This window comes from Thermobia domestica, chromosome 17 (assembly GCF_964235325.1).
Source record: "Thermobia domestica chromosome 17, izTheDome1.hap1.1, whole genome shotgun sequence".
NCBI lineage: Eukaryota > Metazoa > Arthropoda > Insecta > Zygentoma > Lepismatidae > Thermobia > Thermobia domestica.
This window is the reverse complement of record NC_137470.1, coordinates 152,382,996-152,407,100: the sequence shown is the minus strand read 5'-3', so window position 1 is coordinate 152,407,100 and position 24,105 is coordinate 152,382,996. Positions and strand designations below refer to the sequence as shown.

At 36.8% G+C, this 24,105-nt stretch overlaps 1 protein-coding gene across 10 annotated transcripts in view; it reads left to right on the top strand.

Moving 5' to 3' along the window:
- Positions 1-24,105, top strand: part of LOC145674424 (uncharacterized) — a 138,871-nt gene that overhangs the window by 90,751 nt on the left and 24,015 nt on the right. For 9 of the 10 annotated variants that reach the window (XM_081744462.1, XM_081744465.1, XM_081744471.1 and 6 more), the window contains 3 exons: positions 2,029-2,179; positions 10,463-10,617; positions 18,424-18,564. In XM_081744462.1, the coding sequence (XP_081600588.1) occupies positions 2,029-2,179; positions 10,463-10,617; positions 18,424-18,564 (447 nt within the window). The remainder of the gene's footprint in view (positions 1-2,028; positions 2,180-10,462; positions 10,618-18,423; positions 18,565-24,105) is intronic. The other variant, XM_081744467.1, reaches the window with a different exon arrangement.

The window sequence follows — 24,105 nt, the reverse complement described above, 5'->3', positions numbered from 1 at the left end:
TCGATCTTTTCCCAGAGAAAGACTTATACCACAGTATGGAGTTGTTATTGAAAAATTGATTTGTCGTACAGGGTGGGGGGCCGTATTTATGTACATGATGTTCCAAAGACTGCAGTAAAGAAACTAGCAACATAACTTGAACATAAACACATTCCTCTCATACCATTCCTTACAAGAATTTTCATCTCTGTTCTCCATGGCATTGTCCACCAATGCACCATCCAAATCAATACATATTTGGAGTAGGGATGGTCATTTCCGGAAAAAGAGTTTTCCGGTTTCCGGAAATCACATTTTCCGTTTTTCCGGAAAATTTTCAGTCTTTCGATTTTCCGGAAAATTTTCCGTTTTTCCGGAAAGTTTTCAGTCTTCTGCTTTTCCGGAAAATTTTCCGTCTTCCATTTCCGGAAAGTTTTCAGTCTTCTGCTTTTCCGGAAAATGTGGTCATCCCTAATCTGGAGATGAAGAGCAACGTTGTGACAAGCAGCTTTTCAGACCTGTACTGGTTTCCTGTGAGACTCTTCTGTGATAGCTTCACGTAATTCGGCCAATATGTGATGTTGATACACTTTGTCCTTTAAAACATCCCAAAAGAAAAAGTCAGGTGGTGGCAAATCGGAAGATCGAGCTGGCCAATCCACAGACCCACGTCTGCCGATCCAGCGGTTCGGGAATGTTTCGTTCAGCCGCTCTCACACTGATATTGCATATTGTGGCGGTACTAAGTCCAGTGACAGTTGTCCTTACTCTCAGACTACACAGTAGTATTGTGTATTCCATCTATACGTGTGCAGTTTGTATATAAAGGATGCCGCCTTCTACGTGTGAAGGCTAGTGCCATAAATAAGTCATCATCCGCGGGAACTTGTGGAAGACACCCCCGATAACTAAATGGCCAACCAGAACCCTCATTTCTAGCATTTGATAACCGCTCGTCAAGTCCACGTGGAGTACTTAGTTGCCACAGTTCCAAACGCTGTCCTTTCAGTCAGTGATTAGAAGATTGTTCTATATAGTTTTCTTATATATTATACTCGATTATAGCAAAATGTGGAGGCCTGACATCTGTTTCACATTAGTGATAGTATTGGGAGTGAGAGTAAGAGACACGAGATACAGTGGGTGCTGCGAATTGCAACCCCGCAAATGCGGTCAAAAGAGGGATAGGGGGAGGAAGAGATACTGCTATAAAATCCAGCAGGGGAAGTTCAAAGAATTTGCCGAACTGCCCAAGTATTGAAGGAATACACTATACCATATTCATTTTTTTTTTCCAGAATTACAAATACTACAGTCAGTCAAACGTCATAAGCATAGTTATGGGCTACTCTATTAACAAAATCTTTTTTTTTTCTCCTCAGAATATTTCTTTTTTTTTCTTTCTTTTTTTTAATTTCACCCTCCAGTAAACTACCCTTGTTTTTAGGGGTAGGAAGAATCGAAAAAAAAAAAATGGAGAACCACATTAAAATCTTAAATTTAAAATTTGGTTAAGACACATTGAACGATATGGCTTCTAGGTGAGTGTACATCAGAACGAAAGATGGACAGATGTTGAAAAATCATGTTTTCGGTATCTATGGGCCATACAACGTGTATTTTTTTTCTTTTTTGTTCAATACGAGCATCATATTTTCTTCCCTCCTTCCGTCGCTCCGCTCGAAAGCAAAAACGAGAGCGTTGGACGGCTTTGTTAATGCTGGAGCCCGATTCAAGAATTATTATTATTATTATTTCTAATCCTTGTTACAAATGATAGTGTCAGTTCAATTGAAAATTTACTTACTTGGTTACGGAAATTCAGGAAAAGTCAGAAAAATTCATATCGGAATTTCAGTGCGAACTTTGCTCTTGAAATTTATAGAAATAAAGGAAATTTTCAATTTTGAAGATAAAATTATATGTACAGTTGATAATTTAATTCGCAAGAATATCGTTTACATGCATTGTATGAGTAAAATTGATGTATCCATAACAGTAACAATAATTGCTTGTTATGTTAATATATAACTTTCTTCCTTTTTTCAGTGTCCTCATTGTACATATGCGAGTCCTGACACGTTCAAGTTGAAGCGGCATCTTCGGATCCACACAGGCGAAAAACCGTATGAATGTGATATTTGTCATGCCAGATTTACCCAGTCGAACAGCTTAAAAGCTCACAAGTTAATTCATACTGGTAGGTATCTATGCATCCCTTCCACCGCCAATCTCAATAATCGCTTACTTTTGGTCGCTTTCGTTTCTTGTGGAGCTGTTAGGAACCTGCAGTGAAATAACATTATGACAAAATAAATACCGTTTTTGTATTGCTATTATTTACAGATCGATAAATGTGGCAATTGACTACGAGTTGTTACAGTAGAAAACTTCTACGGGTCTTTTAAATGGATTTACATTAGTTAAACTAACCTAATATCGGTCACAGTATTTTCGTTCTTTTCGGGACGAGGAGATGACTGAAAATAAATAATAATCATAATAAAAATCCGGCCCTGCTCACATAGTAATTGTATTGGTTCCAAAGAATTCCTTACTGTTGATTTACTTGATCTCATTAGTTTTATGTTTCTCCAGAAGAGATCTTTCTGTTTAGAAGGGACAGCATTGGTTAAGAGCTTGCCATACTAAAAATAATTCAAAATTTACCTTATTTTTGCTTATTTATTCATAACCGAAAGGAGATAATGAAATGCAACTTAGCACAATCATAGATAATGTTATTCTACAACAGAAAATATGAAACTGAAGAATTTTCAATGTTGCCATCCATAGAAATTACAGTGTTGTCAGAATAATATTTCCCCCAAAATCTAAGTTAAGGAAGCGACTAAAGGAACGAACTCAACTGCATTTGATTACGTATCATGTTGTTTTGGTATCCTGTGAACTACTTTTTAAATAATAGTTGTATATAGTTTGTAATAAACAAAATAGTTTTAACATACAGTTATTAAAACTAAATAATAATGTTATTTAAAAAGTAATTCACAGGAAACCAAAACAACATGGTACGTAACCAAGTGCCGTTGAGATCGTTCTTCTAGTCACTACCTTAACTTAGATTTTACGGGCGTCGTTATTCTGGCAACACTGTAATTTCTATGGATGGTAACACTGAAAATTCTTCCGGTTCATACTTTCTGTTGTAGAATAACATTATCTATGATTGTGGTAAGTTGCATTTCATTATCTCCTTTCACTATTGAAAACAAGCAAAAGAAAAACGACAAGTTATGTATTATTTTTAGTATGTCAGGCTCTTAAGAACAGACACACAAAGAAGCTCTGTTTATTATTGAAAGACAGGTGTCACGAGAAGAGTAAATCATCTTGTTTGTAACATGAACAGAGTCGTCCTTTGATTTTAGAGCTTATTTTTATGTTTGCCCTCAGCGTTACGAAGAACAATGTCTTCGGTTAAAGAGCAGATGGGATAAAGTAGATCCCCTCAATATCAAAGGACAAGGGCAAATCAGCTTGTGTATCGTAGATCTGTGGACTACATTGTGCCAGATCTTTTGATTTAGACAGTGTACCTCATAATATTATGAGAACAAAGAACTTCCATTGAAAAACAAGATGATTAATACTTACTCTCACTATTTAAGCGCGAGGATAGGTTTTATTACCCTAGCCTAGATAGGAAATCTCACGACAGTTCAATGCCAGATCTGGCAGGCCGCAGTGGCTCAGTGGTAGAACGCTCACCTCTGCTGCATGGGAATCTTGGTTCGATCCCAGCTCGCGCCAAGTAAACTTTGTAGTGGACAAACACCGTGTTCGTGGGTTTTCTCGGGGTGTTCCCGTTTCCTCCCACTTCCTTCATTCCACCATTTCATTCATTTCTCATCATCACCGTCTCCTTTAGTCTAACCGGCATAACCGTAGGACGTAAAACTTAAATATTTTATTTTCAGGTCAATGCCAGATCTTTCGGTCTAGTTCATAAGTGTATCTGCTAAACGATGATAATGAAGAACTTCGTAGGTCACTGATAAACCATATCTTTAGCGTGAAAAGTCTTTGTTCGTGACAGTTGCTGCTTTGTGAATAAAGTGAAATTTGTACGATGTGGCGTTACTTCACTGCAGTACTTTCAAAGCTTTTAGTTCCTTTAATTAGTAAATTCATGCATGCACTTAGAATGTAGATCTACTTTTGGCGTTTGGTATGGTAAAAATGTATTACTGGAGGTTAATTTTTATTAAGCTATCTTAAGTATCACTGTGTATATTTTATTCCAGTTTCATGTAAGGTAGTTAAGGTAAAAATGTACATATCCCAGGAAAGAATACTACATAGATTTTTTTAAATGCCCATTCGTGTTTCTTTCAAAACTACGATTCATCTGTAGTAGAATGTTGTAGTATTTCGGCGCTTAATAAAGAATGCAGATAGTCTGATATACAAAAATGAGCAGGTGAAGGCGAATTCACATTATTTGTAAGTTTTACCAAGTTTGTATGAAAAGTACCCAATCTTCTTTGTTTACGGGAAAGCTAGCACATATTGGCCCCACTGCAAATCGTGGAAGAGGGTCCGTGATGTGTTTAGTGTGTAGATGGCGTTGCTTTCACTTGCGTCTGTTATTTTGCGTCGGTTGTGTAGTCTCGAGATGGGTCTGACGTGAAGAAGACATAGGTGTACGGGTATGACCCGAAAACGAAGGCTCAGTCGACTCAGTGGAACCATCCAAGCTCGCCAAGCCCGAAAAGGCTCGCGAAGGTTCAGTAACTGTTTCCAGGTGCGTAGTACAATCAGTGTAAAGTTGATTTTGGTAGTCGATTAACATTGTGCATCATGAGTACAAAAAAGTTAGACGCAAAGTTAATATCACTACTCTTTATACGTTTTCCGTTTTCTACGAGACGCTGTTGGTCGTAAATGTTCAGATGTTTGGAACTCAAGATCACACTTGCACCAGGATAATGTGCCATTAATGCGACTCATGTGACTTATCATTTTGGCACAGCGTAACATTCCGATAGTTCGTCAATTTCCCTATTCTCTGGATGTAGCCGTTGTGACTCTCGGCTGATCCCGAAAATCAAAACGCACCTGAAAGGAATGCGCCTTTACACTCGAGAGGTTACTTAGTGCAACGCGATGACTGCCGTAAGAGCGCTTTGTAAGGAGGGGTTTCAGGCTTGTTTTGAGCAGTGGATAAATCACTGAACTCGGTGTTTGGAAGCAAGAGGGAACTAACTTGAAGGGGGTTAGAACGACGAATACACCAGGTGAGAGTATTATTTTTACGGGTACTTTTCAAACAGGTCTTTGTCTTAACAAGGGAGAATTACATCTTGGCTATATCATGGGATAATTACGTATTGCGTACAAATTTACTCTAAAAGTATAGGATAACTGAAGGTTATATTCTTCAGCACAGTACGCTATAATATTTATACGCTAAATATGTAATAGAGTGAAAGGCAAGTATATACAATACCACAGTAAACCACCTGTAAAACATCACTCACGGATGTAAATGTAATGTTTTGAAAGAAAAGCGGATGGACAGGTTGGATGTAGAAAACAGAAAAATACTTTCGGAGGATGATTCCTTTCACCAAATGAAAGAAAAAAAGTTATACTAAAAAACTTGCAGGACTAAGGGTAAATTATTACCGCAGTTTTTTTACAAAAATAAAAGTTTATCCACGATGAAAGATTAAAATCTAATGTAATTGATCCACAACTGGAGAAAGTGAGTCTCACTATTGCTAGAATAAGTAGGGAGAAAAGACAAGTAACAGTAGGCACCATACAAATCCGTATTGGGCTGAAGGCTGCTTAAAGAATGCTTTTTGAAGTCAGTGGTGCTAGGAACCATTCTTCGAAGTTCCCCCAACTATTGTTACACTGTATATGTTCTATAGATTAGATGATGGTTACTTAACAAGACAGTTCGAATTTTGCACATAGACATTACTGGTCGTAAAAATAGGATTTATCTTGTTGTTTAGTTGGAATCTTTTTACAGTACTTAGTACAATATTTTGCATATACTGTGTATCGTAGTAGATGAAAGGTGACAGCATTATGTAAATATTTAGGTCACATTTAGTTGGGGAAGCAAATTGACAAATTGCACTAGCATGTTGTACATTGACGGTGTAATTATTTTTAAGGCGCTTGTGTATTGATTATTGTAATTCAATGTATAAACATAGTGCATCTTACCTTCCCACGCACTGCAGGTAATTAAAAGAGAAGAAATCTTTTAACCTGCTATGTATTTAATGCGGTTATTATGTGACAACATGCTATCGTAGTTACCGATAGCAAACAAGGAAGAAATAACCACTAACGCTATCCAGTCTGCTTCCTGGACAGCCATACATTTTATCACTTAAAGTTGGTAGTCATCCACTCAAATTTCTGTTGTAGTTGGAAGTTACGGTCCTGTTCATGTGGTCAAAGGGCAAACCACACTTTAAAAGTGATAAAATGTTTGGCTCTTTCAGGGAGAGGGCTGAGTGGAGTAGTGGGTAACGCATGGGCACAGTAAGCCGAAAACCCGTATTCAAATCCCGATTTAATCGTTTATTATTATTATTATTATTATTATTATTATTATTATTATTATTATTATTATTATTATTATTATTATTATTATTATTATTATTCACTCTGTATACTATTGAGTTTGGACCTATAGAGGAATTGGTGTAATGGGAAATCCGTTATTTTCTCCCTTTAGCATACCGGCGAAAAACTTGTTTAGTTGAAATTAGGTTGCGTTAGATGATTTAATTCTTTCGGGACTGTCTTATTTTTACTTAATGGGAGCCGTGGTGGCTCAGTGGTATAGCGTTCACCTCTGGTGTATGGGGTCCTTGGTTCGATCCCAGCTCGCTCCAAGTGAACTCTGTGGTGGACAAACACCGTGTGAGTGGGTTTTCTCGGGGTTCTCCCATTTCTTCCCATTTTCTTCATTCCATCATTTCTCATCATCACTGTCTCCTTTAGCTTAGCTGCCATAACCGTAGGACATAAAACTTCATTTTGATTCCATTTAGGACGTAAGATTTTATTTCCTTTTTATTTAAACTTCAGTTTAAAAGAGCAGGCTCTTGTACTAATTGCCATAGCAAAATAGATGGTGTATCGTTTGGAAGATACCATAAGTATATAGTAAACAAAACATACTTTTCTGTTACTATTTTTGAAACAAGGAGAAAACGGAAATAAATTTGAGATATTGGGGTTTCCTCCGAAATTCCCTTAAAACTAATCCGATAATCCTGCTCTGTAAGAGGCTGTAGAGATAGATGAGTCCATCACTGGTTTCAAATTTCTGATCCAAAGAGTTCGGGAGATACAGTGGACTTTTGATAATCGGACGACATAGAGGGTACCGGTGTGTCATATTGAAGGCAAGTTGTGTTTGAATCAAAATGTATATTTTGTTTGCAGTAGGGGCCGCGGTGGCTCAATGGTAGAGCGTTCACCTGTGGTGCATGGGGTCCTTGTTCGATCCCAGGTCGCGCCAAGTGATCTTTGTGGTGGACAAACACCGTGTGCGTGGGTTTTCTCGGGGTCCTCCCGTTTCCTCCCACTTTCTTCATTCCACTATTTCCATCATTTCTCATCATCACCGTCTCCTTTAGCCTAACCGGCATAATCGTGGGAGGCAAAACTTAAAGATTTTTATTTGTAGTAATGCTATATGCTTTGAGGATACTACAGGATTAACATATATTGAATATTTTAATAAAATTGCTTCCGCAGTTTTCGTTTTTAGCAAAGATAACTTTTAAATTCAGTACAGCGTAGTAAGATGGAAGTGAGATGTGATGAGGATCTTGCAGTAGCATTACGTTGCTACACCTCTTCGGGCAACCCCTGGTGCGTCTGACACGGTTTCGATACCCGATGGGAATACATGTAAAATACATCCCCCCAAGTTAAGGACTAGATTCGTTCTTTATACAACTTCGGTGCTGGGAAGGACAAAAGAAAATCTTTGAGTTTTACGTCCCACGATTATCCCGATTAGGTTAAAGGAGACGATGATGATAACTGAATGAAATAGTGGAACGAAGAAAGTGGGAGGAAACGGGAGAACCCCGAGTAAACCCACGCACACGGTGTTTGTCCACCACAAAACTTGCTTGGCGCGAATTGGTATCGAACCAAGGACTCGATGCACCAGAGGTGAACGCTCTATTACTGAGCTACCGCGGCTCCCTGCTGGGAAGGAAAGTTAAACTTCACTCAAAGAAAAGTGAAATGTTGTTTAGGACATCGGAGTTTGATATTTGTTAATAAGAAGAAATTATCCAATGGCTTGCGATTATGGATTAGCGTAGAACGCTGCGCCGTCGCTCCAGTCATAGCGAGAAACACTAGAATTAGACAAACATGTGGACCATACGCTTCTGAGAAACACGTTTTATATTCATGAGCGTATTCACGGATTTTAGACATCAGGTAGGAATTAAGTTAAAGAGGGTGGGCTAAAAAAAAAGAAAAAGAAAAAAAGAAAGAAAGAAAATAGTAAATAATGCACTTAATATCGTATACTGTAGATGTCGAAAATGACTTATTGTCCACGTTGATACTTTCTTATCATGGATAACGGACGAAAAGTGTGGTAAATTTTCATTATTCTGTTTGTAATCCTTTGTGTGACTATATCAGAAGTAATTGAAATATGTAAATAATTGTGTTTGTAGATAGTAGAACTCTTATCACAGCTAAAGGAGGCGCTTTGATGAAAACCTATTTGCAACTTTTGTAGGTAATTGTTTTTAAGGTTGATGGTTCATTCTTGGTGTCTGCGATGAATTTGTAAGCTGTAGATGTGTTAAATAAGTGATTACAAGCGAGGTATTTGGTGCAGCTGGCAGTACGATCACTTAAATTTTATCTTTCTTGAGATCTGTCCGGAAAATGTGCGACCTGAGGGGGGAAAAAGCTATTAAATCCTTTTGCTTTAACATCCTAACTTTTTCTTTTTTATTGTTGTTTCATAGTTAGGGTGTATTCAAGGAACAGAGAAAAATCAGTGGCGAATCTGCAAAGCTATAATTTGAGAAAGGTGCGCGTGGGCATAATGACTTACAGTTTCCTAGTATTTTCAATTACAGCTCTTTATATTGCAGCTATTGATAATGGCAAGTAAAGTTCCTAAGGAATATGACCAGATTTTGTATACAGAGTGTATCAAAAGTTTGGGCCATGATCCAACTCTGTTATACGTAAAGATACGAAAAAATTAAGAGAGAGAAATGTTGTTGAAAATAGATTATTTTCAGTCTACAATAGTGGAATTTTTCAATCGTACCAGCCGCTTATGTTCCACACTGATAAGGCACCATATGTAATTTGGGAGAAGTCGCTAAATCTAGGGTATTCGGCTTTCAAGACAGGGCCAAAAAATCTTTTTTTTCCGATTGACCACTTTTTGATGGTTGTCAATTGACGATTTTGTGACTTGGTTACAAATTTCGCGACTTTTGTGCTGCTAGCAACTTGTCGTGCAGTCAGGTGCTATTAGTGCGAAATATTTGTGACATATATGTATTTCTTCTTCTTCTTCTTCTTTTGTTTGTTTTGATCAGCGCAAGCAATGACGATTTAGGCAAGTATACAGCGCGACTATTCTTCAATAATGCGGCTTTGCTTTCTGTTATTCTTAACATCTAATGCAGAAAAAAAATAGAGTTTGATTTCTTCCCAAATAATATAACTTTTTAAGAATTTCGCAAGCAATCTACCCGATGCTTTGCAGTAATCCCAATCGACTGTTTGGCCAGCTCTGATGTATAAGGAACTCTACTGGAAAGCCCACTGAACATATTTGCCCTATAGTCATAAGCGCTAGAATATTCGTGTATCCACGTTTGCAATATTTAATTGTGCATTGTTGTTCTTGGAATGTCATGCTCGTCGTGTTGAAGACTTCTTTCGATGGCTGGTTTTGTTGACGCGCTAACTGCAAATGTAAATATCGGAAGTGAAAACTAAATTACTGATTCACAGTTCTTAGAATCTGAAAGTGGTATGCCGATCGGTTCTTAAGAATAGTGGCCCTCATCCCGTCGTCTTAACCCAATTCACCAATGCACAAAGCTGAACATAAGATTTAACACCATCTAAATAGTCTATCGTCCCTTTTTGTTCCAGCGTCCGCTTTGTAAAAGAGAACGCGGAAGTTGAGAAGCACTACTTAAGACATTCAGCATAGTGGAACACTTTCCGGACAGATTTCTCATCTGCCTTCTGTAATCTTTTGGCTTCCAAACGCCTATTTCATTGTTACAAGCTGTTAAGATAATTTCTTCATTGTTTCGTAGTTGGTATAATTTTGTGCATGTTCTTAGTATTAGTAGCGTCAGCTCCACGTAGCAAGTTCCGCTTTATGTAGTCAGCACAATCTTTGTAAAAGGGGACTTGTATTATGTGCCTGAATTGATACCTTGTTGCTTTTGATCTTCTTTCCCGTATAATGCAGGGAACAAGCCTGTGTTTCAGTGTGAACTTTGCCCTACAACATGCGGACGTAAAACGGACCTCAGAATACATGTTCAAAAATTACACACCTCAGATAAACCTCTGAAATGTAAGAGGTGTGGGAAATCATTTCCAGATAGATATACGTACAAGGTAAGATGAACCTCAAGTTTTAGATATTTTTAAAATTTTTCATAATTATGTAAGATAAGTATATTCGAAGATTGCTCTGGAAAAGATTCTAGGTTAATATTTAGCTATTAGCATCCACAGAAGGCTATCAAATATATGTGCGACAAATGCGCTTTTGTTTCTTTCTTTCTCGCTCTAGTTAGGTAATTCTACTATTTAAATCGAATAACAAGATAAGCTATCAAAAGCATCAATGCAACTGCCTGAATATGACGCGGATTTCTACTCAGTCATTAAAGATGCACTCAAAATGCCTAAAAAGCGAAGTCAGATTGGACAGCAAAATATACAGGGTTGCCGAAAAGTAGGTATACAGTACCGTACTGATCAGCTCATAGCATTTATATCATTTCTTATTGTTATTCATCAGGTAGACTTAGTTTCTTTATTATTTGTTTTTAATGTGTTTTTACTTACATCTTAAGCTCGAAACAACCAAAGCAAATAAACACATAAACTAGAATGTTACACTTGATCAATGCAGAGGTGTATACCTACTTTTGAGCCACTCTGTACAATTAAAGAGATTATTATTATTATTATTATTATTATTATTATTATTATTATTATTATTATTATTATTATTATTATTATTGGTTATCTGAAACTTTAACTGCCATGTGAATTGTATGTGGGACCTTCATGGCACAAGGCACTCGAGTCATATTAACAAGGCAGGAGGAAAATAGACATAAGGTTTGTACGGAATATTAATTGCAGGGAAAAGGTTACACTTTTACCGTATAAGAGCTTGTTTACAATATCTTGACATGAATATTTTCAGATATGAAAGGAGCTGTAGGTAGATTTCTTTAAGATAAAATGTGTCCGAAATGACTAAAATTGTACTTAATTTCCTTGTGAACTTGAACATTTTACTTAACTCTTATTAGTTTTGTTAACAAGAAGTGTATATTTAAGTCACACCATTTAAGCCGCCTGGTACGTAGGCAACTTACGCTGCCATGCTGTAGCATACATATTACGTGATGGGTGACCCCGTGAGGAAAATGTGCATTTGATTCGGGAAATTAAATTAGAAAGGATTGTTTTGTGTCGGAATAAAGAAAGCATGACTTCGAGAATTTTTACCCCTAATGTGGTGACCAGTGTTGTAATAGATAAAAATAATGATATTAAGAAGTAGCAAACCAAGGAAAACGGTTATGAAAGGCTTAAACAGAATTCGTAATTGTTGAACGGAGTAAAAATAGTTTTTAATGTGATAAAGTAATTAAGGCAAGAGTTGCTACAAGTGCTGAGCACTCTAATGTATGAATTGTATTCTTTCCAGTACTAGAGCCTGTCTATTTCAGGTATGCTCTCGGAAAATATGCGAAACATACTTCAGCCCCATCCTGCCATTCTATGATGGAGGATACCCTCCCTTTGATTTAGGAAAAAAGTGAACGACCTCAGCTGTTTTGCCAATTTGTCATTCAGTCATTTGGTCTTGACGAGTGAAGATCGTAGGCTGCTTAGAATGGCTAACAAGATAGAGGACAGCGAAGACTATGAAATAATTCATTGTGGCAACGCTTCCGCATCCAATAATTGAAAGACCTCGGCGTCAGCAACTTGTCCCTTCTCTTTCGAGGGAGGTACGGGAAAACACACATTGACAGCAGCGCCAGAAGGGGCATAGTTGAAATAAAAAGGCTCTAGTTGTCGAAGTAGTTTAAGGAATTTGGTAGTAAGTTGCAAGCGTAGGGTTGTAGACTACTTTAAGTGTGCGTCTTAATGAAAGCATGCCCGAACGTCTTGCTAGGACGTGCTACCCTACGTGTAGCACCCACAGAAAATAAAAATGAATGGTTTCTCATAGTGCCAGCAGAAAGTAATTGAGTTTTCATATAGTAGGCATATAAAAAACTAGCAGAAACCTGATAGGTACAATTTAATGACATTGTTCCTTCGTTACCGGCTTTGAAACTAGGACCGTAGTAGAGCACCTGAGTGAGTGTATTTTATCATCTTTTATTTACTTTACAAATAACTACAATAAATTAAATATATGTGTAATATATAAGTATACTATAGTTTATTTTTACTCAAATGTAATTTATGTTCTTTGCAAGACATTTGTATTATTGTGTTTTCAAAATGTAATATAATCTTCTTTATTCTTCATTAACTTAACTGTTTGCATTACTATAGTGTAACTACACTGAGCTCTCACTGAATTGCGATCACCTACCTAATAATTTGTTGACCCATTTTTTGCCAGAGGATGGCCTGGACACTGCGTGGCATGGATTCTGGTAGTTGCTGATATGTTTCCACGGGGATCTGACCCCATATATACCTGATGGTATTCCTACAATAAGCCCACAGTTGTTGGTGTAGGTGCGAAGAGCTCGTTCCATAATATGTCATAAATCTTTTACAGGATTAAGATCTGGTGACTTAGGGGGGCAGTTCATATGCTGCTGCTCCGTGAAATGTTCCTTAAGCCAAGCAAGTAGAGTCCTGGCTCGGTGGCACCATGCATTGTTGTGCTGGAAAATGCCATCTTCGTGTGGGTAGAAGTGTTGCATTATAGGGTGTACGTGATTCTCTAACACCTGCAGGTATAAAACGGATATCTTGCTGTGGTCCATACAGCCACCCCCATCTGCCTGTACAGTACGAGGGATCCATAGCTTCGTGCTGTTGGCGCCACACATGCACATGCCCGTGAAAGAGGAGTAGCACAAAACGTGATTTATCGAACTAAAACAACACACCCTTTTCCAGTCATTCATGGTCCAATTAGCGTGTTCTTGTGCCAGAGCGCGACGAGTCGTAAGGAGTGAGTGGGTGACGAGTGTGTCGTCTGTTGTGGAACTGCATAGGTGCCAGTGTACGCCGTATAATTACGTGGAATATGGGTGTTGTGCATCCACCATTGTATTGGTCACGGAATACCCGGACACTGACTGACTGTTTTTCTGTCGAGAGCTTCCTTGACGCCATTCTTGCTCCAAGTTTTGAACTTCAGTACGCCCTGTAGTTCCGTCTCTTTGAGACCGTTACCTCATTTTCTTCCCACTCCTACACCTCGACTACACAGAACGGGCGTATCCGACAGGTATTTCTATCTTGATTATTGACGCAGCTATTGCTCGGGTACCCAAAATTATGCCCTATTAAAATGCGAATAAATCATCTCCACCTCCCATTATAACAGAGTGCTGTCTGCCAACATGTAACCTCGAGTGTGCTTCTTATTTGCAATACTACCAGCCCGGGTGGTCATGTAATCAGCTCGGCTGCTGGTCACACTTCCTTGTGTGGAGGGGTGGCCGCATTTCAGTGAGCGCTCAGTGTAGTAAATACATTGGAAAAAATAAGGATAATATAATAAAATATTACAATCGCAACATATAACAATACTTCCTTTCTACCGGAAGGACAAATGACTAGACGTTTAATTTTTGAATTGTAATACTGACCAAAATAAGAAGTGATAACGAATTTAGAAATGACTTGGTGTATTGTTTAGCATATCAACTAAGTAGCTGTTTGACGTTGCCTGAACAATTAAACTTAGAATATTAGTGATTACGGAACAAACACGGTATTACACTTACTATTACAGCAACAATAGTGTGGTAGAAATATATATTTTGGTAGACGATAATGTGAATTGTTGTTTTAAAAAAAGGTGTTCTGACCCATCAGCCGTTAGGTAAGTAATCCTTATAACTCTGAAACCATATAGAAGCACATATATTGCAAGCATTGAAGTGACATATATCAAAAGAAGCTTTTATTCACTCCTAATCGCTGAAGTTTTTTGTTGTTCTCTGTAATAAATTAATTATTGAGTGCTTTTAATTCGAAATGCATTGTTAGACTTATTTATTCTATAATAGTAAGTTAAAGCTTAAGCATACCTATTGCGAAGTGGCTAAAGGTGTACGAGGGTGCTTCAATTTTTAATGCCCTTCATAAGGTCTTGACAGTCTCTATTAATAGAGGCCTGCGCGTATATAAACCACAGCATCTGCAGATAATGAGATAACCTTGTAAACCCTATGATATACAGTAGCAGTGGCGTATTTAGAAGGGGGCTATTGGGCTCAAGCCCTCCTCTGCCCCGAAATATTTTTTTTTCTAGTTTTTCGCATTTCTCGTACGACAATAATCCGTCTTACCATTTCTAAGAATTTCGTTGACTTTCCATTTTCTTGTGTTATTTGTTCAGAAATAATACTGTATTTGTCAAATTTCATTCCTGCGTTCTTTTTTCTTTCCTTCGTCCATTCTACTCTTTTCTTTCTTCCCGGCGGGAGCTCTTGTGGTTCGGATTCCACGTTAATCAGTAGGTCCACGTCCCATATAGCCTCGCTGCTAAACGGGACGTCAAACTGAAAATCACCTCACCCCTTGTGTTTCTTTTTCTTAGTTGTTACTTTCTTTCTTTTCTCCCATCATGCTTTCGGCCGTTGTTTGTTGTGATTCAAGTCGGCCGTCGTCAGTAACACCAAAAGTAAGAGTTGATAACTAAAACTGGTGTTCCACACCAACTTGCACGGATTAGTTATTACATCGTTTAGTTATAAAGATAATTGTTTGAATTAAAAAAAAAAAAAATGAGACGGGGGAATGAGTAACCCGGAAAAGTAGGTAGGCCAAGAGGATGCTTCCTTTTTCTTCTATGAATAGAATAAAAGGTTAGATTCAGTGCTAAATTTGTGTATGTATCATATCACATAAGATTCATCAGTCTGCAATTCTTCAAAATAAAACTGCAATCAATATAATTCAGCTTTAACTTGTTTCAACATTTTCTTTCAGGTAAAAACGTACACAGATAAAACTGAATATTTCCATTTATCTTTTTTTTTTTTTTTTTTTTTTTTTCTAAAATGAAATCAGTGAAGTTGAAATGGGATTACAAATATTCAACGTGTGCTTGCAGGAGCTTCATTTCAGATTTTCCTGGGGGGGGGGGGGGTCCTTCACTGGAATACGAGTTTCACGTTTATTCCTAGTATATTAGTAGGCAATCGATTAAAATGTATTTAATTCTCAAACTCAGGTGGGTAATTGCTCCCCTAGTGCGTAGTGCCCTTTCCAAAACAAAATCCTAAATACGCGACTGTACAACAGTATCACTAAAATTAAATGTAATCCCTTCCGATTGTACATCAACCATTATTTACGTTTTTCATCCGAGGTAAGTATCACTATGGACATCAAATCTAGAACCTCGCGCGTTTGCTACATGGCTGCCAAGGATAAATTTACTATTTGCTTAGCCGTTATGAACAGGACTCTTACGTAGGAAACTATACCGTAAGATTTTGAATTAAACTAAGCTCATCTTACCATGTAAACAAATAGTCTAAAATTTAATACCTAGTTGCGAGGAATATTTTATTTTTCTGGTGGTTTCGTTTTGATACGGACGCAAAACCACTTTGGTATCTTGTAGATTCAATTCTTATAATATATTGTACAAAACAAAGATTGCCTTGAGATTAACACATTTAAAAAAAAATCTTTATTACGCGTTTTCAAAGCAACTCCTCGTGGTTATTAACCCTTTGTGTACCAGTGACATTCACGTGGATGTCGTGGAAACGTATCCCATATTAATGATCGTATGAATCCTGGAGATGATGAAATTTGTTAGTGGATGCAGGGCAAGAGTTAGTTCTACTATTTCTCCTTAGGTGACAGCACTTTACTGACAGAAAAGACAATAAAATGTGTTGTCTCAGTAGATGGCAAACATAGGGGAGCACTCAGTTACAATACACATGTGTTTGTTTTGACTGTAAACAATTAGCAACTTCGAGATGTATTTCGAAATCGGAAAAGGAAAACTTTGTCTTTGATCTCTGGTCAGTGTTGCACACTTGAAGCAGGGGCATTTCATGTGAAATCAACCATTGAAATGACAAAATCTGACCTGACGATCTTAGATTTTTGTAAAAATTGGTGCACAGTTTTACTACTGTGAGAGATGAAAAACTCCCAAATATTACCTCTCTCCTCCTGAAAGTGTTCTCATACAGAGTGTTCAAAAATTGCGAAAAAGGGCATTTTTTCAGTTACAGTGATTATTATAAATTGTCATAAAATGGTTAATATGTGCACTATAGAAATGAAACAAACACCATTGAAAAGCTTAAAGATTGCTCTACAAGTTGTACTACTGTATATTGAAGAAAAACCTGTACAATAAAAAATAACACTTCAAAAATTCAAATTAATATTTGAATTTTAAATTTCGCACAGAAATGTCCCTCTGAATTTGTTCAAAATTGCCCAGATATTCAATACAGGTCATCATTCTTGTTAGTCAGTATGGATGTTTCTAAATTTATATTGGCTGTATTGATACATGTTATTTTCAATCCTTTGTTTCAGAATTGCTGTTACATAACTTATTATGAAAGGGATGAATATATTTATCTCTCTTTCACGATATTTGTATCAAATGTGTTAAATGAAACACAGTGACACTGTTCACAATCTCTTCACACACTTTCAGCAAAAACAATTAGTCAGTATTTTTTTTTTCCTATTTTAATTACACACTTCCACATGTCTGTAACAGCAATCCTGAAAACAGGGAATGAAAATAACGTATCAATGTAGCCAATATAAATTTAGAAACATCCATACTGACTAGCAAGAATAATGACCTGTATTGAGTATTGTTCGGAAACGTAATATCTCTCTAAATAACTCGAAAGCTGGATACTTGTGTAAATTCAAATGAGTACATCAAGAAACAAATGAAGTTAAATATAAATTCCTTTGATGCAGGTAAATAGCTACAGGCAAATGGTTATCGATCTGAACCCAGATATTCACATGGTCAATATCTTGCAATTTTTGGTTCATGTTGAATTTTGAATCGGATGCCATTGAGTGCCCAAAATGCAACTTTGTGATGTTTTAGTACACATATGAGACTACAATCTGGACAATTTTGAACAAATTCACAGGGACATTTCTGTGCGAAACTCAAAATTCAAATATTAATTTGAATTTTTGAAGTGTTATTGTTTATTGTACAGGTTTTTTTAAAAAAATATAGTATAACTTGTAGAGCAATCTTTAAGCCTTCGAGTGGTGTTTGTTTCATGTCTTTAGTGCAGCACATATTAACCATTTTATGATCACTGTAACTGAAAAAAAAAATGCCCTTTCTCGCAATTTTTGAACGCCCTGTATGGGGTCACTTTCAGGAGGTGAGAGGTAATATTTGGGATTTTTTCATCTCCCACAGTAGTAAAACTGTGCACCAATTTTTACAAAAATCTGAGATGGTCAAGTCTGATGACTTGGTGATTTGACATGGAATGCCCCAGCAGCATAAAATCCCTTTAGAACATCATTGTTTCCCTTTTTCAGTCTAAATTCTTCACAATGCAAATAACTGTTTTTATCAGTAACGTGAATGCTCTCCTCACGTGCGCAGAATAACTATGCCCTATGTAACGGACTAGACACTCTTTTAACAGTAAATGAAACAGGTATTACAGCACGCACATAGGAGAATGACACCTGGAACGCAATGGTTTAAAACGAATTTTAAAAATAAATAGTAGTTTTGCCATTTCATTAAAAGAAAAAAACTTTGAAAAAATCAGAACAAAACCAACGTTATTGTAAACAGAAATGAAATGACTGCTTTTTCGATCAACTTACTTAATTTGTTTCTCCTTTCTCAATACGCTTTTCAGAAATTTTGTATCTAACTTTAATGCATTCGTGTATTCATAATCTTAGTGCGGTTTCAGTGTATATCGGTATGTTTTTCAGGTTCATAACAAAACTCACGAAGGTGAGAAGTGTTTCAAGTGTGATCTGTGTCCATACGCTTCCATCTCGCAACGACATCTAGAATCACACATGTTAATACACACGGATCAGAAGCCTTACCAGTGCGACCAGTGTGACCAGGTAAGAAATAAAAGTATTTTGTAAGAAATACAACGTTCATTCTTATATTAAATCTACATTATTGTTAATATATTTTTTTTATACCAAATAATATAAAATACACAATTTTTGTTATTTGTGTTAGCACTTTGATGTGCAGGTATCAACGCGTTGTAGGAATGGTTAGTGGAAGCAGGAGACAAAATGTCTACGAATACTACAATAAACTCTCCATTTAACGGATTAGTTATGGCGAAAGGGTCGATAAAATCACGAATTGTATTGTGATCAATATTTAAAACAGAATATTAATTACAGTTGAAATTGGACTGCGTAATGTAAATGTAAAACATTTAATGTACTATCATATTAGTAACGAAATCTTCTTACATCCTTGTGTTAGAAGTGTGAAAAGCTTCTGACTTCAGCTACTTTCCTGTTGAATGTTTTTTAACAAAAGTTCTAAACTGCATGAAATGTTTATAACAAGCCATCATTTTCGAACCTAAACATCCCTGTAAATATGCAATGATTACGTCCATATAGCCTCTTACTTTTGCCATTGCTGGGGGCTCAGTGGTAGAGCGTTTACCTCTGGTGGGTGAGGTACCTGGTTCGACCCCAGCACGCGCTAAGTGGGCTTTGTGGTGGACAAAAACCGTGTGCGTGGGTTTTCTCGTTCATTCCCACTTTATTCATTCCACTACTGCATTCATTTCTCATCATCACCGTCTCCTTTAGCCTAGCTGGCATAACCATGTGACGTAAAAATGAAAGATTTCATTTTTTTTTTCTATTATTGGTCACATTCTGTCCGTTACATTGATGGTTTACTGTATATTCAACATTAGTAAATGGTCAAGTTGGTACTTTTTTTCACCATTTTTCGTTAAATTAGCTTAACGAACGTCAGATAGTTTTATATAATAATTCTGTAAAGCTTCCTGCAAGTATAATTCACTGTAGCGATAAAAATATATCTGAAATGATGTGTTTTATCTCTTACAGGATGATATACAGCGTGTTTATAAATGATTTTTTTTTTTTTTTTAAAGTTAATAATTAAATCTGTTTATTACCTTACGCTGGTAAAACATACACCATAAGCAGTGGCAACTGTTCAAGTTTCTCATGCGCTACCTGATGTTTGCTTGTGATGCTGGTTAGTTTGTCATGCTTAGTGCCGGGTTGCAGCATCAGTTTCCGAGATGGCGTCGTGGGGCCGCGGTGACTCAGTGGTGGAGCGTTCACCTCTGGCACATGGGGTCCCTGGTTCGATCCCTGCTCGCGCTAAGTGAACTTTGTGAGGGACAAACACCGTGTGTGTGTTTTTTTCTCGTGGTTCTCCCGTTTCGTCCCGTTTCTTCATTTCGCCACATTATTCATTTCTCATCATCACCGTCTCCTTTAGCCTTGCCGACATAATTGTGGGACGTAAAACTCAAAAATTTCATTTTTCTCCGAGGTGGCGTCGCAACAGGAAAAGGCTTTCTGTGTGGAGGAAGATGGTTTTATTGAACGACTTATCTTCTGCGGTGAAGCTACATTCCATGTAAGTGGCATGGTGAACATACACAATATCCGTATCTGGGGAATCGAGAAACCACATACAAATAGAGTTTCAGCGTGGCTCTCCAGAAGTGAGCGTTTTCTGTGCGATGTCCCGCATTAAAGCGCCCGGCTCATTTTTCTTCGAACAAGAAACTGACTGGTGACTCATTTCTAGACATGTTGGAAAACTGGTTTGATACCCCAGCTTGAACACCAATTATGATGATTACATTTTGCAACTGGCTGGTGCTTCGCCACATTTTCACAGGAATGTGCGACAGCTTCTTAATCGTGTTCTTCACCACCGCGGGATTGGACGTGCTGCAACAGAAGACGACAACCTTCTTTACTGGTCACCTCGTTCTCCGGATTTAACACCATGCGATTTTCTTTCTTTGAGGGTTTGTTAAAGACAGAGTTTATGTACCACCAATGCCCGTGTCCCTTAAAGAAGTTTCTGATCGGATAACGCATACAGTGCAGACCATCACGGTGGACGAACTACACCGATTATGGGAAGAATTTAATTACAGTGTAGATGTGTGTCATGTGACCAAGGGTGCACATATTGAAGGATTGTGGTTAATGCATCAGAAACTTGAACAATTGCCGCTGCTTACGCTGTAAGGTGGGCCCATATAAAATATTGAATAGATTTACTGTATTTTTTAAAACTGTACCATTCATTTATAAACACGCTGTGTGTTCCATTTTCATTTATTTCGTTTCAGTTAGTAGTAAACTGTGTTAAGAATATTGCAACTTGAATGCAGTTTCTTTATTAGTAATCAATCAAGTCTTATTTTTCATTACATTGTTACTAATGATGATTCAGGAGATATTTAATGCAAAATGCTATAGTAGTACCTTTTCCTGTAACCTATGTATCGAATAATATGTTGGTGAACTACTGTTCGTTGAAGTTATGAGGCATATTTCATTGCCATTTCATCCATTTCATGACTAAACTAAAGAGATTTTTGGCGAGTCTAGAGGAAAGAACAGTTTTTTTTTTAAATTTTTTTTAAGGACAAACGTAGTTTGTTATGAATAGCATGAAATGACAACAATACACGTACATAACTTGTTTCGAAAATATGTTTGCAAATGTACGAGTTAACATTCTAATTTCAAAAATTGGAATAATGGTTTCTCTCTCTCTCTCTCTCTCTTTCTTTCTTTCTTTCGTTCGTTCTTGTTTGTTTGCTTTCTTTCTGTCTGTATTTCTCTTTCTTTCTGTTTTTTTTTGCTTTCTTTCTTTCTGTCTGTCTTTTTCTTCCTTGCTTGCTTTCTTTATCTTCTTTCTGTCTGTATCTTTCTTTATTTCGTTCTTCCTTGCTTTCTTTCTGTCTGTCTGTCTATCTATCTTTCTCTTTCTTTATTTTCTTTTCTTTCTGTGAACTCATCTGTCCAAAATGTAAAAGAAATAATTTGTTGCAGGTAATCAGTTTTGTTATCCAATACATATGGCGAATAATCTTTGCGTTACTGTAGCATTAAATAAAAAAGAGAAGGAAAGAAAAAAATAAAATAAACATAACAAGCTTGTGTTTTAAAAAATGTTAGAGATTCAGACATTGTGCACAATATCTTAAAAACCAGTTTTATTTCAAACTTTTTACTTAGTTATGCTAGGTTTTCGTGAAATAAATTTCCTTAATTGCGTAATGTAAATTACTTCAAGTTGTCAAGTCACATTGAAACTTCTTGTGACAATTGCTTATTTTACCGCTAATGTTCTCTACTTTATTGTAACATGACTACCTTGTTCACGATGATTGTTAGCTATAATCTATTTTACCTAACAAATCTAGCTAAAATTAGTCTACTGTAACATAACCGATAGCTCCCTTGTGGTTAAATGACTAGCGCATGCACCTTCGGCGCAGGAGTCACGAGTTTGATCCCAGAAGGGAGCTCATGTGGTTCAGATCCCATTATGCTATAAGTTCACGTCTTGTATAGCCTCTCTGCTGGAAGGGAAGCTAAAATCCTAATCCTACCAATCTTACATAACCGAAATCAGTGTTGTTGAATTTAAATTATTTTTCTTTGGTATTATATACAAAGAATAGATTTCTCACTTTGCAGGTAATAAATGTACCGATTTCCTCTGCAGTTGTGTATATTGACTTCTAATAAGATTGGAGCTTTCCAACGTTTTTTTTTTCTCCAATTAATTTTTATTATATCTCCTTGTATAATTTATCATTTTCATTTTTTTTCTTGTAGGTATGCTGGAAGACTTCAAGAGTTCCTACCCTAATTTTCCTTTTCCTCCTCCTAAAATAGTAAATAATAAATAAATCGTTACCGTATAGATATAGTAAGAAGCTGAGAGGGAGAGACTGTCCTATTGGTCCATGCTGTCCCTTTTCTGTTGACGTCATGAGTAATTAGAGATTGGTCGCTTTGGAAAATAAACCAAAAGTCTTCTTTTCCTTTCTTCGAGACATTAATGTAGTCAAAACACCTTGTGGATAGGGGCCAGCAAAAACCAATATGGTAGGCTTGTCAATTGCTCAGTTTCTTGCTACATACTTACGGCTGCGAGGAACTAAAATGGTCATTGTGTTTGAGATGTTCAAGATTTAACCTATTATGGTATAATTGATTAACTTGAGCAAATAGAGTCTCCTAGCGCATTGACTATTTTACTTCGTACTCAATTCAGTTCTGACATTATTATTTATGCAAGAAAATCTTAAGTGTTTGTATCCCGAGGGTGTTTCAGAGTTTCTTTCTTAATATTTGGGAGGATTTCTCTTAGAAAACATAAACCATAAGAAGCCTATGTAAAAGTCTAAATTAATTTTAGTATTAATGATAGTAACAACTATGAATTATATACAGGGTGTTTCAAAACAACACGGACAACATTTGGGAGGTGATTCCTGACACCAAGATAAGACGGAAAGTATAGACCTACCTGGGTGCATAAATGCTTCCTTTCGGAGTTATAGGCTTCCGAAAACATGAAAAAAAATCAATTTTAAAAGTTCATTGCTCCAAAACTATGGGACCTACCGTAGTCAGGTCAAGACTTTACTTAGAAATTAATATGTGCGTTATCCAAATATCCATGTTTCAGAATCCTAAGGTACTCACGCAACAATTTTTATAAAGGGAGTTTGGCTACAGGCATATAATTTGAAGTACTCACCAACTACGTCTATAAAAATTGTTGCGGAAGTACTGCAGCATTTTGAAACATGGATATTTCGATAGGGCACATACTAGTTCCTAAATAGTCCTGATCTGACTACGGTAGGTACAATAGTATTGGAACTATGGACCTTTAAATTTCATTTTTTCACATTTTCGGTATCCTATAACTCCGAAAGGAAGCATTTGTGCACCAGGGTTGGTCTATACATTTTGTCTTATCTTGGTGTTAGGAATCACCTCCCAAACGTTATCGGTGTTGTTTTTAAATACCCTGTATAAAACGGCGTTTTTAAAATTATAAATTGAATAGTGCTAGTGATTTCCAGGGTATCATTCTCTGTAATTTCCTGTATTAATGTTTGCACTACTGGCTTTATTGTTGCGTGTAGAACCTCCTCTCAAATGTTGTAATAGAAATTCAGAAACATCCTTTGTGTATTTATATATATATGCCTAAAGTTCTACGCTTAGCGTAAAATTCACCACAGCTCTGATTGGTGTACTAGGGGTGCATTTTTTGGTGAATGTGACCTCGGCTTCTACAAGCTCTTTTTGCTGAGTTGACTAATTAAGAAATGGATCTACGATACCATGGAATTCTTTCAGTTACTGCCTTATAATGGTAGCAGTTTCAGTTGATTGTATATCAGTTAGGTTATTCGTTAGAACACTATATTCTAGAGTTAAAAAAAAAAAAAAAAAATGGACGAATCAACTGATTTTTCTGTACAATACATCATTAATACGTATAAATAAAAATGAAGATTGAAAGAGGAAACGTGCTACTGGACCAAGATTTAAACCTAGGTCTCCAGTTTAATGTGCTGGTGTGCAAAGAGTTAC